Source organism: Ovis aries, chromosome 26 (genome assembly GCF_016772045.2).
Source record: "Ovis aries strain OAR_USU_Benz2616 breed Rambouillet chromosome 26, ARS-UI_Ramb_v3.0, whole genome shotgun sequence".
NCBI classification, from domain to species: domain Eukaryota; kingdom Metazoa; phylum Chordata; class Mammalia; order Artiodactyla; family Bovidae; genus Ovis; species Ovis aries.
The window spans coordinates 37,579,450-37,595,219 of record NC_056079.1 but is presented as its reverse complement, the minus strand read 5'-3'; the positions used below and the strand labels follow the sequence as shown (position 1 = coordinate 37,595,219).

The 15,770-nt window shown below is 49.8% G+C and overlaps 1 protein-coding gene across 3 annotated transcripts in view; it reads left to right on the top strand.

Annotated features, from left to right (window-relative positions):
• SH2D4A (SH2 domain containing 4A) overlaps window positions 1-15,770 on the top strand; it is a 63,679-nt gene that overhangs the window by 42,611 nt on the left and 5,298 nt on the right. For all 3 annotated transcript variants that reach the window (XM_027962487.3, XM_042241500.2, XM_027962485.2), the window contains 3 exons: window positions 333-444; window positions 1,962-2,163; window positions 4,874-5,004. In XM_027962487.3, the coding sequence (XP_027818288.1) occupies window positions 333-444; window positions 1,962-2,163; window positions 4,874-5,004 (445 nt within the window). The remainder of the gene's footprint in view (window positions 1-332; window positions 445-1,961; window positions 2,164-4,873; window positions 5,005-15,770) is intronic.

The following is a 15,770-nucleotide window of genomic DNA, read 5'->3' as shown; positions in this document are numbered from 1 at the left end:
GAACTCTTTTTATCTCCTCTCTGGTCTTTATTATTTCCTTCTTTTTGTTGACTTTGGATTTTGTTTGTCCTTTTCCTGATTCTTTTAGGTGGTAAGTTGGGCTGTTTGCGACTTTTTTCTTGTTTCTTGAGGAAGGCCTGTATTTCTATGAACTTCCCTCTTGGAACTGCTTTCCTGTGTTCCATGGATTATGGAAGCTTGTGCTTTCACTTTCGGGCTTTCTGTTCTCTTCCGTTCGTCTCATTTTTGTGCCCACTCTGTGCGTGGCACCTGCCTCATTGCAGGAAACTGCCAGAGCTCCTCACTAGCGTTTGTTTCTGTCTTTTAAACAGAAGAAAGTGTCAGTGAAGCAAACACAAGATGAAGAAATAAAACAGACAGATGAAGAGAGAACCAAGGAGATTTATACAAACTGGAAAGAAGATTCGGAGTGGCAGGCTTCTTGTAAGTACCCAGAGGCCTCTATAACAGTGACACGAAACCAGCTTGTTCACTTAATAATATGACAATCTGGGAAACACTTAGAATGGTTGTCCAGAGATATTTTTTAACACTAAATTATTACTCAAAGGCTATGGGCCACCTTTTGAATTGCAGAAAGGTTCTCAGCTCATCTTTGCACCAGCAACATTATGATGTATCTAAGTGATGGAATGGTATTTAGCTATGAAAAATGTTTTGGAAGAGTGTTTAATGTCCTTAGAATATATTTATATCTTTTTAACTTGGAGAAGAAAAATGATTATAAAAATAGTATGAAAAGCATCGCTATTTTAAAATGTCTAAGTATACGAGGGAAAAGACGTGGAAGGTTAATGTATTTACATTAGTTTTCTTGGAGAGGCAGGATTCAAAGTTACTTGTTGGACTTCTTGTTTTTGTGTATTTTCCTCAGCTTTCAACAGTGAGCACATCTAAACTTTGTAATCAGAAGACACAGGGATGACAGGCAGGCTTGTCGCATCCTTGCCACACCTGTGGCTGAACCCTGCTTCATTCTGAGTTAGCACTGCCCAGAGAGGGTCCTCAGGGGAGAGGCCAGTGCCGATGAAGCAGAGCAGAGGGTGAGCGAGGCTGATGCTGGGAGGATTCGGGTGTGAAGCAGGGTTAGGGCTTCCATCTGACTTGGACTAGGAAGCCCTAACTGTCTGGTCATCCTCTGAGGCAGTGGGAGGAGCCAGGGACAGGCATGTCTGCAGAATGTTGGGAATTCCTTTACAATGAACACCATTAAAATGACAGTTTTTGTGAAATGAAAATGTTCACCAGATCCCATCACTTCTATGCAGTGAAATCTTAGTGTAATGGAAGATTTTAGGCATTTCTTTGAAGTCAGACATAACAGATTCTGACCAATAATGCCTGAAATGCAGATAAATACCCATAAGGCTTATTCTTACATCCTGCTTTCAAGTCCATGATGCTCGGTTGCTGGAATAAAAACTGCCAAAGCAACAGCCCTTCTGTGTTACAAAGCAATTGTAAAAGGCTGTCTTGGGTCGCTTTCATGCATCCACCGAGGCTGTGACTGGCCCTGTAAGAATCATTTCTTTCTTCGGTCTGGGAGGCTGAATCACTCGTGGTTCAGCCACGCGGACTCTGAGTGTGGCCTCTCTGCCCACCCACCCGGTCCTCGGCCACAAGCCACTGAAGAGCCCCTGATGGTCTGGGGAGGGGCCGTCTCTGGGCTCGAGGATGAGACTGCGGCTTCACCTCATATTATCCTGAGACCCCGCTGATCGGACCCTTGCTAGGGCTGAGACTCCTCTCCGCCTTGGCTGCTGCAGGAAGTTCTCGGGCACGGGGCTCCCCTTCCCCCGCCCCGGTCTCTCTCTCAGCGAACCCTGCAGAAAGAGAGGACAGGCGCCGGGTCCTGACCGCTGGGGGCCGTGCCCTGTTCCAGAGCCTCCGCTCTGCTCACAGTCTCCGAGGGCTGACTTGAACCCCGCTGTCTCTCCTAGTGCGAAAATCCAAAGCCGCTGATGAGAAGCGGCGGTCCCTGGCCAAGCAGGCGCGGGAGGACTACAAGCGGCTGTCGCAGCGGGGCAGGAGCGGCAAGGGGCCGCAGGGCCCCCCGGGCGGCCCCCCGAAACCCAAGAGGCCCCCGCTCCCCCCCAAGCCTCATTTCCTGAGCCCAGCAGGACAGCCACACACACCTCTCAGGTGAGACGCCGGGCGGGCGGCTCTAAGTGTAAGTAATTAAAGGTAAGTTGCGTGGCGGCTTCGGGGACAGAAGCTGCCAGTGCCATTCAGTCCGGCCCCACCTCCCAGCCTACGATGCTGAGACAGCTGGGCAGGGCTTCATCCCTCCTCACCTATAAAATCCCCACTGTGGGTACCACTAACATGCCCAGTAACGTCGTGAAGATACCTAGACAGGTTAGTGACTTTGCATGCCCCCAGCCCAGCCCCTCCCCGGGGACAGCCAGGAAGGGGAGGGGGACCGTTGAGGGGTCGTCCCAGTGGGAACCCCGGGCTTGCTGGCCTTCATGTCACCGGCAGAACTCCATTTTCCACAGATCAGGATGAAAGGTTTGATGACAGTTCTCATTCTGGGGGGGCCTTTCCAGGTGGCCCCCGGATCTGCCTGCCAGTGCAGGAGATGCAAGAGACGAGGTTCAATCCCTGGGTCAGAAAGATCCCCTGGAGTAGGAAATGGCAAGCCACTCCAGCGTTCTTGTCTGGGACATTCCATGGACAGAGGAGCCTGGACGGCTACAGTCCATTGGGTCGCAAAGAGTCAGACACCACTGAATACACACACGCATTCTGGGATATGCAGCTAAGCTCATAGTTTGAGAATTTGGAAATGTTTCTTTTTTTGAATGCAGACTTTATTTGATGATGACGATTACCTGAGCTTTGAGGGTATTAGGCAGAACAATTTGTTTTGGAAGCCCCTTAACGAAAAATACAGTGGTACCACAGCAGAAACTCCCATAGCTTATGGTGTGTTTTGTTTTAATTTGTTTATTTTAATTAGAGGCTAATTACTTTACAATGTTGTGATGGTTTTTGCCATACATTCACATGACCTTCTGTTAACTGATTAAACAATTATTTTCTCCCAGTTATTGCTATTATGATTTGGTATGTAGAAAGATGGTATTTAAAATAACTGAGAGAAATCACATATTGACTTAATGAAATACAACTGTCTGAAGCCTTGTCCTCTGTGACATAAAAACTAAAAACCCTTCTCTGTTGGGAGTATGGAAAAATAAAGAACAAAGCTTTCCCTTTGTATGAGGTCAGTGGTTATCTTCAGGGTTCTTTCCTAATGGAGATTATGAACTCAGAGGGAGCAGGGGGTGGGCGTTTCCTCAACTGTGATTATTTCTTTACTCAGTTGAAAGGTTCCATCTGGGGATTTGCAGGCTGGCACAAAATGACCACGTTCTACAGAGTGGCTGTTTGGGGAATGAGTTTTTCCTTATGGATAACAAAACAAGGAAGACCCCACAGTGCCGTAACCGGACGCAGAGCGTGAACTCCTGCCCAGCCCCTCCCACGAGCCTGTTGCTGTGTCAGGCCCGGGTCCCCGCAGGCAGGGTGCTCCTCCAGGCTCCCCGAGGGTGGGAACGTGCCGCCATATGTCTGCACCCAGGGTGTTTTTAGAGCACAGCCTGTGTGACTGATGGCAACAAAGGTGCCCTTTCACGAGGGTTTAAGATGATGTTTTAAGCTCGGTTAGCTCATTTTTTCCAACTTAAGCCACTTGCATGAAGTGCTTTTTGTGAGGTGGCCAGACTGGATGGTGTCAGGGCTGGGATTTCAAACAGTGATGACCTAGGTCAGCTAGCAGCCAGCCCAGGGCAGGACAGACACGGACTGTCCGTGGCGTTTCCACTTGATCGCCAAAGATTTCCTAAAGGAAAGGACCTAATCTGAAAGTTTGGGGGAGAAATTAGCGTGTAATCCCGTGTGTGCATGTCCGCTCCCCCGGAAGGTCGATTATTATGGGCAGTTTTCTCCAAACTGCTATGTTTCTATGTACTTGCATGTACATCACGTGTGTATATGTGCACGCTGACATGTATGTCACATGTAACTCCTGGTAGCATGTGTTACCATTAAGACATATAAAGAATATAAGTTAATTTACATGCTATCCAGTAGCTCATTCAGACCCATTGTTTTTACTTTGAATTCTGCTCAGAATTAGTGGGCCTGGGACTTGGAAATACATTTATTATTAAAACACTGCAGCGTTGCTTTTTATAATGGAAATTGACTTAAGTCCCAGAACTTAAGTTCTGCTACTGACTTTTGCTTCAAAACCATGCTGCTGCCTGTATCTTTCTCTTAACTAACCTTCAAACACTCTTCTTTCTTTTACTTTCCGTTTCTGAGACTGCCTTTTAGCAGAACTTTTGAAAGTGTGTCAGAGAAGGAAGCAAGTCAGGGAGGTTAGTGGAAACAGGAAGGAGAGGAAATTGAATGATGAAAGTGTTGGGGAAGTTTATGCTATGGCATTTGGGTTCTTCTGCTTGCAAGCACTTGCTCTCCAGGAAAATATGGGGTGCGGGGCAGAATATTTCACTTTTTAGCGCTGTTTTCTCAATTTTTAATTGGGAGTTAATGGAGCTTCTCACTCAAATCAAAAATGAGTTAAACACTGTGGTGTCAACTCAAAGCCATGAGTAGTCTATAGGACCGGCAGGGCAGATCCATTCCACACCCTGTTCCCTGCCTTGGAGGAGCCCTGTGACGGCTGTGTGCAGGGCCCCACCCCATGAGCTCAGCTGTGTGATCTTCAGACATGTGTTATATCTGTGTGTGTGTGTGTATGTGTGTGTGTGTGCACGTGAGTTTTGAAAGCATTATTTTCAAATCCGGTGACTCTAAGTTGCAAACCTTTTGCGAATGTCAGGAATCAGAAAGTGACGAGGCCGGCGTCCAGCCCAGCCCAGGAGGACATCAGGCGCTGGTTCCGGGAGGAGCAGCTTCCTCTGCGGGCGGGCTACCTGGCGGACTCGGACAGCATCGCTCCCTGGTTCCACGGTGAGTGTGCGGTGCCGACCTTGGCGGCGGGTGAGCCAGCAGGAAGGCAGGACAAAGGCTCCCTTCCACTTGAGCTGCCCTGGAGAGGCTCTGATAGTATTCTCAGAAAGTGGATTTTCCCAGCTTTCTCAGGGAGCGGCTAGCTCCCGCCAAGTGGCCCACAGCCTTGGTGGCTGCCAGCACAGTTTAGTTGATCACCCCAGATGGACATCACAGGGCGACTGGCGAGGCATTGCCCCCTGGGCACCTGCACAGGGCACTCAGTTGTGACCCCCCACGGATGGCAGCCCCATCGGTCCACTCCCCCCAAGCAGGGAGGGGGCACCAGATGTGGTCGGAAGGGCACAGGCCACGTGACCTTGGGCAGATCACGTTCTCTCTTGTTCTTGCTGTTTAGTTGCTAAGTTGTGTCCGACTCTTTGTGACCCCACGGACTGCAGCACACCAGGCCTCCCTGTCCTTCATCATCTCTCGGAGTTTGCTCAAACCCATGTCCATTGAGTCGGTGATACCATCCAACCATCTCATCCTCTGTTGTACCCCTCTCCTCCTGCCTTCAATCTTTCCCAGCATCAGGGTCTTTTCCAATGAGTCAGTTCTCATCAGGTGGCCAAAGGATTGGAGCTTCAGTTTCAGCATCAGTGCTTCCAATGAATATTTAGGGTTGATTTCCTTTAGGATTTGGTTCTCTGTAGTGAAGCCATTTATCCGAGCCTTATTTTCTTCTTGCATTAAATGAAGGGGTTGAGCACTGTGACCTTTAATTAAAAGTTCTGTGGTTTTGATCCCTGCAGTTAAGGCTGTGAGATGGGCTTGTTGGAGGCTAAGCAGAGGTCAGCTCGTAAAGCATGTCTTCATTCGATGCTTGAAACTGGACTCATTCATTCAAACCGTCTATTTACCCTGCACCCACCTCACTGACCTCTCAGCTTCTTGGATTTCAAAAACAGGCGGTGACTTTCTGTCTGCTGCTTCTATGAGCTCTGTGGCTGGGATGGATTATCACTGGCTCTGTGGACAACAAAAGCTTTAAGACAGAAATCACGTCCTCTCACAGAGAACGCTTGTCCTAATGGGTGTCTTGGTTTCAGTTGTGTTTAAGACTACTCTCTTTTCAGTAGGATCATCTCATGTAGAAATAGAGCCACAAAAATCAGCACCCAAACCCATAGAATGGCAAACTCCTCTGAAAAAGAACCAAGTCGTCCATGGCAGGCTCTCTGCGAAGGGGCTGCTGTTACAGGTGTAGCAGAACCATCTAGTTTTCTCTGAAAATGTGGGTTCTCTGGTGACTGAGGTTTTGTAACTGTCCGTGCCCAGAGGAGCCCGCTCTGTCTCGGGGAGGAGGTTGTAAAAGCCTCCTTCCCCTTTCTGCTCTCCTCTGAAGATTCTGGGGGAGGGAGTGGCAACAGTGTCAAAAGAGGAACAGAAAGAGCATGGTCAGCACCTCCACCATCTCGCGTTGCCTGTCTTTTCCTTTTTAAGATAAACAGTGAGGAAACCAGCCTCTCTAGTCTCTGTGTCATTGGGCAGAAGATGCTGCTGTTCCTGGTTCCCAGGGTGCTAGCTGTTTTAACTGCCAGGAGTGAGACATTCAAAGTGCTGATGTTATTAAAAATCCTGATACTTTAATAGGCAGTTCTACTTGGAAGAGTTGCTGAGAGTTAGGAAGACACAGTTTGGCTAAAAATTTGGTTGAAGCTTTGGTTGAAATATAAGACTCTTGGATTTTACCTGTCATTTATTAATTGCTATTGTTGATGATTTATTTTCATTTATACAAATATTTATCATAGATGTATCAGTCACATCCGACTCTTTGTGACCCTATGGATTGTAGCCCGCCAGGCTCCTCTGTCCATGAGATTCTCCAGGCAAGGATACTGGAGTGGGTGGCCATGCCCTCCTCCGGGGGAGCTTCTTGACCCAGGGATTGAATGCATCTCTTACATTTCCTGTATTGGCAGGTAGGGTCTTCACCATTAGCTCTGCCTAGGAAGCCCGTTGTAAGCAAAGTAAATAATATGATATAGTGATGTAATAGTAAATACACAGCCATGTAGTCAATGAAAGTTATTATCTTTACTTTTAAGAAGAAAAAACTTTGTATTTCTATGATAAAGAGAAGAGGGGCCACAGCTTATCTTTTTGAAACATAACTGTTTACTAGGAAACGTGTTTTGAAATAACAGGATGGCAATTCGCTGTGGGTTTACTATCTTCCTTTCATTGACTCACACCCCTAAATCACCCTTTGTAAGTTACTGTTTTGGCCACCTAATTTTCCCCCAATAGAGTCTGTATTTCACCCCTTTCTCTAAACTAGCTTTGAGTAAGGATGAGGGTGAGAAGGCAGGGACCAGGGAAGTGAGGGCAGCTGGGCCTCTGCCTTGTGGGGCGGGTGGGGGCTGCACACCCGTTGGTGAGGCAGGACCCCAGAGGATGAGGCAGGACCCCAGAGGATGAGGCAGGACCCCAGAGGACCCCAGAGGATGAGGCAGGATCCCAGAGGATGAGGCAGGACCCCAGAGGATCCCAGAGGATGCAGGAACTTAGGGGAGGGGGCAGGGCACTCGTTTGGGGTGTGATGACTTTGAAGGTTCTTTGGGGCCGTTGTGTAAAACGGTCCCTGGGGCAGCCAGACTAATGGGTCAGAGCTGGAGATAATAGACTGGGTCCTCAGCACGTAATTGGAAGCGTGGAGTGCGTGGGGTTTTCCAGGGGTGAGCTGGGAGGGTGTGAGAGAGGAGCTGAGGAAGCGCCAGGCAGCACCCAGCACGGTGGCAGGGAGGAGCAGATGGAGAGCAGGTCCGGAGACCACCCGCTGCCCGCAGCTTCCTTCTTGCTCAGGGAAGATCAGGCTCTGAAGGCCGTCGACTGATGAGACAGGGCCCGCCCACACCAGGGAGGGTTTTTCTCTCCTCCTTTGAACATGGTTTTTCTAATTATGACAGTAGAGGGAAAATAAATCCAGTGCCAGTGATGTAACAAGTATTATAGCTGCTCTGCAGATACAGGGAGTGTTAAAAGCCATATTCACTTTGTATCTATTTTTACTAGGAAATAAACCCTGAAAAACAGAATTAAGGCTCCTTTTTTCCTCCATTTTGATGCTGTTTCCTCTTCCCAAGGGATGAACCACTCTTCTGAAGCTGTCTTTTCCATCCATATTTACATTTTATTACATGTATATATGTGTGGGTACTTCAGGAAAATATATTTTAAAAATATAAAACACAGGTATGCATATGTTTCTACAAAACAGAACAATGTGTTTAACATTTAACATATGGTATCATGTTGTAGGCATTCTTCTGAAACATGCCTTTTCTCTCAATATTATGTTAAGTGGGTTTTCCCTTGTTTATAAAGGTAGGCTAATCATTCCTGGTACTTGTAGTGCAGTGTTTTATGATATATGTTATTCATAAATTTATAATACACATATAAAACACGTAATCTTTTGTGTTTGATGATATATGTTTTATTACACACATACACACATGTGTCATCACTCATTCATCTCTTCGCCTACATTTGGCACAATTTTTTTGCTGTTACGGAAAATGATGTGGTTGGTATTCACCCTGAACATGCCTCCTTGAACACATTTGTGATCATTTCTTCAGGGTGTGTATTTAGAAGTGAAATTGCTGGGAGGTAGGATATGAACCTCTTTAAGTGTTGCCAGATGTCCTCCAAAGTGATTAAACAAAGTTATACTCCCACCAGCTTAAGCTTACCAGGGGGACCACCTTATTTTAATTTGCATTGATTTGTCCTCGGTTTAGCTTTTCAGGGTTCCTAGATACGTGGGTCGGAGAAGGCAATGGCACCCCACTCCAGTACTCTTGCCTGGAAAATCCCATGCGTGGAGGAGCCTGGTGGGCTGCAGTCCATGGGGTCACGAAGAGTTGGACATGACTGAGCGACTTCACTTTCACTTTTTACTTTCGTCCATTAGAGAAGGAAATGGCAACCCACTCCAGTGTTCTTGCCTGGAGAATCCCAGGGACGGGGGAGCCTGGTGGGCTGCCGTCTATGGGGTCGTACAGAGTCAGGCACGACTGAAGCGACTTAGCAGCGGCAGCAGCAGCAGATATGTGGGTGTCTTCTTCCGTTATTCCTTGTAATCATTTGACCATTCTTTCTGATCAATTCAATGCCTCAAGGCAGCACAGAGTTTTCTTAGCTCCTAGCTTGGAAAGGTGGCTTCCCTGGTGGCTCAGACGGTAAAGAATCTGCCTGCAATGCAGGAGACCAGGGTTTGATCCCTGAGTTGGGAAGATCCCCGGGAGAAGGGAATGGCAACCCACTCCAGTAGTCTCACCTGGAGGATCCCATGGACAGAGGAGCCTGGCGGGGTACAGCCTATGGGGTCACAAAGAGTTGGACGTGACTGAGCAACTAACACACACAGCTTGGAAATGTAGTGTGATGCAGGCTTAGTACCAGACTCCCGAGATGGATCACTGGGCTTGAGTTGTGTTTTCTCCTCTGTGAATGGAGGTAATAATAGTATCTACACCAGAGCATTGTTTCATAAGTAAGTCAGCTCACATCTGAGAAGGCTCAGGTCCTGGTGCAGCGTTTCTGTTGTAACTGATCAGCCTAAGAGAAAGTTTACCCCTCCGGTCCCCTCTGCCCTTCTCCTCCTCATCAGCCTCACCCCGCCAAAAAGTGTAGTCTTCAGCAGCAGCATCACGTACAAGAATGAGGCAGCACTTCAATAACATAGATCTTAATTATTTTCCTCAATTATTTACTTAGGGCCTGTCCTTGATAATAGCTTCCCTGGTGGCTCAGACGATAAAATGTCTGCCTGCAATGGGGGAGACACAGGTTTGATCCCTGGGTTGGGAAGATCCTCTGGAGAAGGAAATGGCAGTCCACTCCAGTACCCTTGCCTAGAAAATCCTATGGACAGAGGAGCCTGGTAAGCTACAGTCCATGGGGTCGCAAAGAGTTGGACACAACTGAGCGACTTCACTTGTCCTTGATAAGTCCAGAGCCCAGGAGGGCACCCCAGAAGGCAGGAGTAATCTGGAAGGACCAAAGGAGAGCCACCCCACAAACAGGGAATGAAGCTGCTTGCAGTCATCCCAGGCAGTTACGATTGCATGTGGGGTCAGCAGGGAGGGTGTGGAGAGACAGCAGTGTGTCCCGGGGTTGCTGGACAGTACTGTGTATTTTATAGGTGTATAATCTGAGTATTGTAGTCTGCTTGGTTTTGCTTCCTCAAGAAGGATTGTCTTCTTCTCTCTCTGTCCTCACCCCTTACCTCCTCTCACACGTGAGTGTTCAGGACTGTCTTGATTGTCAAATACGATCCGTGTTTTTATCCATTTCACTCTCCCGAGTAGCCACCCTGTTACAGCAGCTTCCAGTCTGGGCTGTTGGTGCAGTTGGCGGTAAGTGTTGAGAAGCCCTCTTGGCTAACTTGACACCCCGCTGAACACAGTCGTTGCACTCATCCTGTCTCTCGCTATGGGTCCCCAAAGTAGGTAGGAATGTAATTAACTGTACTCACTTCTTGAAGAAAAGGGCTGGGGAATAAGTAGAACTGAAGTTGGAAGGTCCATCCATCGCCCCGCAGGCCCATTTCTTCCCTCTGTCCATCAGCATTTTCCTATTTCTGTGAGACACACAGCAGTGTTGGGAGCTTAGGGGCCAGCAGAGGCTGTGAGCGGGAAGACGGGAAAAAAGATGGAAGGAAATGCACAAAAAGATTTCTGACTTGGGAGACCTCTAATTGCTTCCATTGTTGTTAGAGAATTCACACGCTTGCTTTCTGCATCAGTAGCTGATCATTATTCCTCTGAAAGGCAATTTACGCTTCCTTATCCAAATGTGGAAGTGATTAGACGGTTGATTAAATATTTGCACCTGATTTATTTCTTTTGAACGTCTTTGCTGTTGCGGCATATGATCAAACCTGCCCTCCAAATGCTTTACATTTTTAAAAACGTTTGTATTTTAAGCTACTTAAAAAGTAAATCCCTTTAACATCTACAGGATACCAACACAGTTCATACCACAGCTATTTTGATTGCTTCCATTTTTCCTGCGCTGAGCTGTAGCTCAGCTCAGTCGTGTGTGACTCTTTGTGATCCCGTGGGCTGTAGTCCACCAGGCTCCTCTGTCCATGGGGATGCTCCAGGCAAGAATACTGGAGCGGGTAGCCATGCCCTCCTCCAGGGGATCTTCTCCACCCAGAGATCGAACCCAGGTCTCCCGCATTGCAGGCAGATTCTTTACCATCTGAGCCAACAGGGAAGCCCAAGAATACTAGGATGGATAGCCTATCCCTTCTCCAGAGGAACCTCCTGACCCAGGAATTGAACTAAGATCTCCTGCATTGCAGGTGGATTCTTTACCAGCTGAGTTACCCTGGAAGCCCCCCCATTTTTAATACACCCTTCAAATGTTCATTCTCCACGGGGGGTAAATGGTATCCATTTCTGTGGAGGCAGTTACTCTCTCAAACCTAGGTTCCCTAGAGAGAAGTGTCCAGGAAGAGTCCTGCGTCTTTGTCCTCCCAGCGTTACTGAGTCCAGGCTCACTGCTCGCCGCATGATAGGCCAGTACATTGAGAGAGGACGTGTTGGGACATGGAATAGTAACTTTATTTGGAAAGCAGAAGATCAAGAAGATGGTGGACAAATATCCCATAGAAGCATCTTCCCCGAGTAAGAATTCAGGCTTCTTTTATACTAAAAGGGGAGGGAGGTATGGTTGGCTGATGCAAACTTCTTGGTGTTGGAATCCTTTGTTCTTGCAGCTGTCTCTGTTGGTCAGGTCATAATGTTCCCGTAAACCTCCAAAGAGTCAAATGTTATTCTCTGTTCTGCAACTTTTTATCTCTATGTGAATGTAAAACGTTATACCCTTAAAAGATCAGAGGCTTGAGAATGGGCTTCCCCTATATTTCAGGCTGTGGGTAACATTCTTTCTAGAAAAGGTGCAGAGCCCAGCATGACTCAGCACAGGCCACAGGGCACAACAGTTAGATAGAAAAAAGAAACGGATGCAACATGGAGTCAGTCTTGCTCTTCCAGTTACTCTGCAGTGTGCAATCCAGGCTCCGTCAGCACACTCCTCTAGGGCTGACTGGGTATACCTGGAGGGGTTGCGTTGAGAAAGTCTCACAGAAGTCTCCCAAGATTTCTTTCAGGCTAAAACCTTAATGAACCTGGACACTGGCACTCTTAAGCGATGATCTGTCCTCCAGTCATTTTCCTGAGGCTTGGAGATTTCTTACTTGTGGGGCCATCAAAATTCTGCCCATCTCTCACAAAGGGATTTTCAAGCTTTGTCTTGACTTACACACAAATGACCCAAAGTCACCCTAATGTATCCACCCTGCCTCACTTACACCTGTGATTCATCTCCTTCATGGAGTGGGAGAGGCTGTGGCTGGCAGCAGGAGGATCTGGGTGCCTGTGTGTGACAGGTAAGGGCATGGGAGGCTTTGACCTTGGGAGGGCCCAGCAGAGCCTGAGCCATGAGCCCAAGGACTCGCCTCCGCTCAGCACCGAAGCTCCATCTGCCCTGTGGCCTCAGAGCGCTTTGTCCACGGTACTCTCCGCAGCGCTCCGCTGTGCCTGCCTAGTCTTAGCTCAGTTGCGAACTAACTCAAGTTGCAGATAAAGGCGTGAAAGCTAGAGTACTCCTACAGATTTGAGACGCGCTGGCTTCTCTGCAGCGAATACGACGCAATTGCCTGGGAGACCCTGACTCCTTCAGACATTACCCCATGCAGCAAACTTGCTGCAAAACTCTTAGTATCTTTTTCCACTAGTGTTGAGAGTTCATGAACCTCAAAGCCCTCCCTGGGGTTTTTCAGATGCTGCCGTGGGGTCCTCGCCCTGACACTGCCAGCCACGGGGGTCACTGCCTGCCTCTGCCAGGAGCCCTGCGCTTCCCACTCCTGACGCCCGGGGGCTCCAGGCTTGTGGTTCCCGCATGCTCTCAGAGGGGCCTGAGAGGCGAGACAGAGGGGGGCGGGTGGGTCCCGCTACGGACAGCGGCTCTGCTGGGGGGTTTACCTGGGATATTTTACCCGGATATTAGATCCATGCTTCTGCCGTCACACTTTCTTCGTCGTCACGTGCCCGTGTCCTGGATTTCTGCTGTCGCCGTCAGAGCAGGCTGGACACTGCTCCTCGACACTGGTGGTGGGGAGGCTGGGGAGAGGAGCCAGCTTGCTGGTGACAAGTGCGTCCCGGGGGCCATGCTGCCTGCACCCAGCTCCCCGTCCCCCACCAGCCGGCTGCGTGACCCCAGCAAGTTGCACGACTCCTGCACTTGCCTGTCTTATGTCCGATGCAGATAATACATTACCTGCCTCCCAGGCTGGTCAGAAAACTCGGTGAGGTATAATGTGCAACGGACTTAGAACCGTGTGTGACGCATGCTCAGTCACCTTTAGTAAGTGTTGGCCATTAAGGTGATGAAGTGAGAACAAATGACGTCAGTTTAATCTTTGAATTACTAGGGAAACATTATGAATAATATTTTAAGAGCTCTGACCACCTTTCCTCATCCCTAAGGTGCCTGAGCCCTGGTAGCTCAGCTGGTAAAGAATCTGCCTGCAGTGCAGGAGACCCCAGTTCAATTCCTGGGCCAGGAAGATCCTCTGCAGGAAGGCACAGCAACCCACTCCAGTGTTCTTGCCTGGAGAATCCCACGGACAGAGGAGCCTGGCGGGCTACAGTCCATGGGGTCGCAGAGAGTTGGACACGACTGAGACACTAACGCTTGCACCTCCCAGGCGCCTGAGCGCTCAAGGGTACATGTCAGCATCGTGGTGGGTCTCCTTCTAGGCAGAGGACCAGGGCAGGACCCAGAGCCTCTCTGAACCTGCGTCCTATACGTGCTGAAGGATCAGAGGGTGAGGTAGGGGGAGCTCTGTCCCGAGTGTGACTTGCCAGGGGTGACGTATACGCTCTCAGTCTGCAGGGCTCTGCTTAAAAACACCGCCGGCTTTTCTCTCGTCCACCCCGCCCTGGGCAGGTGGCAGTGCGGGGCTCTGAGGTCACCTTGAAGCAGAGCTGTGTTCCGTCAGGAACGTCGACTCGGTGCCACGACCTCCCTTCACCACCGTCTGGGGCAGAGAACATGGAACAGATGGCAAGAGAGGGAGAGGTTGAGACGGCACCTGGGGCTCCACCGCCCCAGCAGACCCTGAGATCAGGGAGCCCCGAAGGCGCGGGGTGGCGCTTCTTTATCCACGACCGCCGAACTCTGAGCTGAGGGAGTCACAAGGGGTCACGGTGCATCGTCCCCACATACAGGGACCGCACTCGGTAATCACTGAAAAACACATCTTTAGGCTGCCCAAGTGGGAAATGAATACCTCTTTGTGAAATCAATCTCATTTTAAATTTTCAGCCAACTCCAGAGAAGTTTCGTGAGCCTGGTGGGTTGGGCTAAGCCAAGCCCTGGAGCAGGAGCCTGAAACCACCACTAATGTGTCCTGTAGCTTCGGGTGCCTACCTTCTTTCTCAGTTTTCCCATCTGTAAAATGGCCATCGCTCGCTTGCTCGCTTAGTTGCTCAGTCGTGTCTGACTCTTTATGACCCCATGGACTGTAGCCTTCAGGCTCCTCTGTCCATGGGATTCTCCAGGCAAGAATACTGCAGGGGGCAGCCATCTCCTTCTCCAGGGGATCTTCCCAACTCAGGGATTGAACCCAGGTCTCCTGTGTTGTAGGCAGATTCTTTAACCATCTGAACCACCAGGGAAGACCCCCAAATGGCCATGCTTCTGCTTATTCTAAAGCTGTTTGGGGAAGAAACACAGTGAGTAGGAGCCCCTGGAGCCTGATGCACCAGGGGCAGGTGTTCTGGAGGGTGGGTGCGAGCTTGGCTTCTCTGGTCTGGCCTTTGGTTCCGGCCCACGCTCCAGGCCCACCCTGGGGCCTCTGTGCGGGCGGGCCTTCCCCTCTGTGCTTGGTGGGCCATGACAGCACCAAGTGAGGATCAGATGAGGCCTCAGTGAGGATCAGATGAGGGAAGGCTCACCTGGGGGAGGGCCAGGCAGACGTGAAGAGCTCTCAGTGCTGTTGTTACTGAGTTCTCGTTCGTTTGGTTATTAAACATGGCTTTTCCAGGTGCCGGAAACAGGTCACACAGGTGTGCGTGTAACTCAGGCCTGGGGGTACCTTGGAGAAACATGAGGGCACCCCTGGTCCCTATTATCAGCCCTCAGCCTAGTGGCAGTGGGAGCTAGGATTGTCCTGGAGAGGGACGTTTCTCACTTGACTGTGACTGAGGTATGTGCTAGACCTTTCCTGGGCATCTTCCGGGTGGCAGTTCCTGAGGGCGTGAAGATAAACTAGGAACGGCGGTTGCTCACGAGGAGGCGGGGCGGGGAGAGACCGCAGGGCATGCCGGGGTCCCTTCCAGAGCTGTGGACCGTGCTGGCCGGGTGGACGTGGGGCTGGGTGAGCCCTTGGAGAGGCCAGAGGGAGGCAGCCTGGGGGCATCACGGCCTCAGCAGGGGCTGGAGGAAGACCACTGTCTGTACTAGAACCAATTTCTTAGTGTCACGCCCCGGGCAGGGGTCCCCCAGTGATTAGCGTCTGATGCTGGACTTTGGTTTTGCTTGTAAGAGCCCCCTTTGCAGGCAGACCAAGCTTGCCGTTTGGCCATGACCTCAGCCAGACCTCCCTGGAGGCCCCTTCTGCCCTCGATGGCATCAGGAGAAACTGCACGTCGACCTGTGTTGTCAGATGCCCTGAGAGCTCGTGCCCTACAGAAACG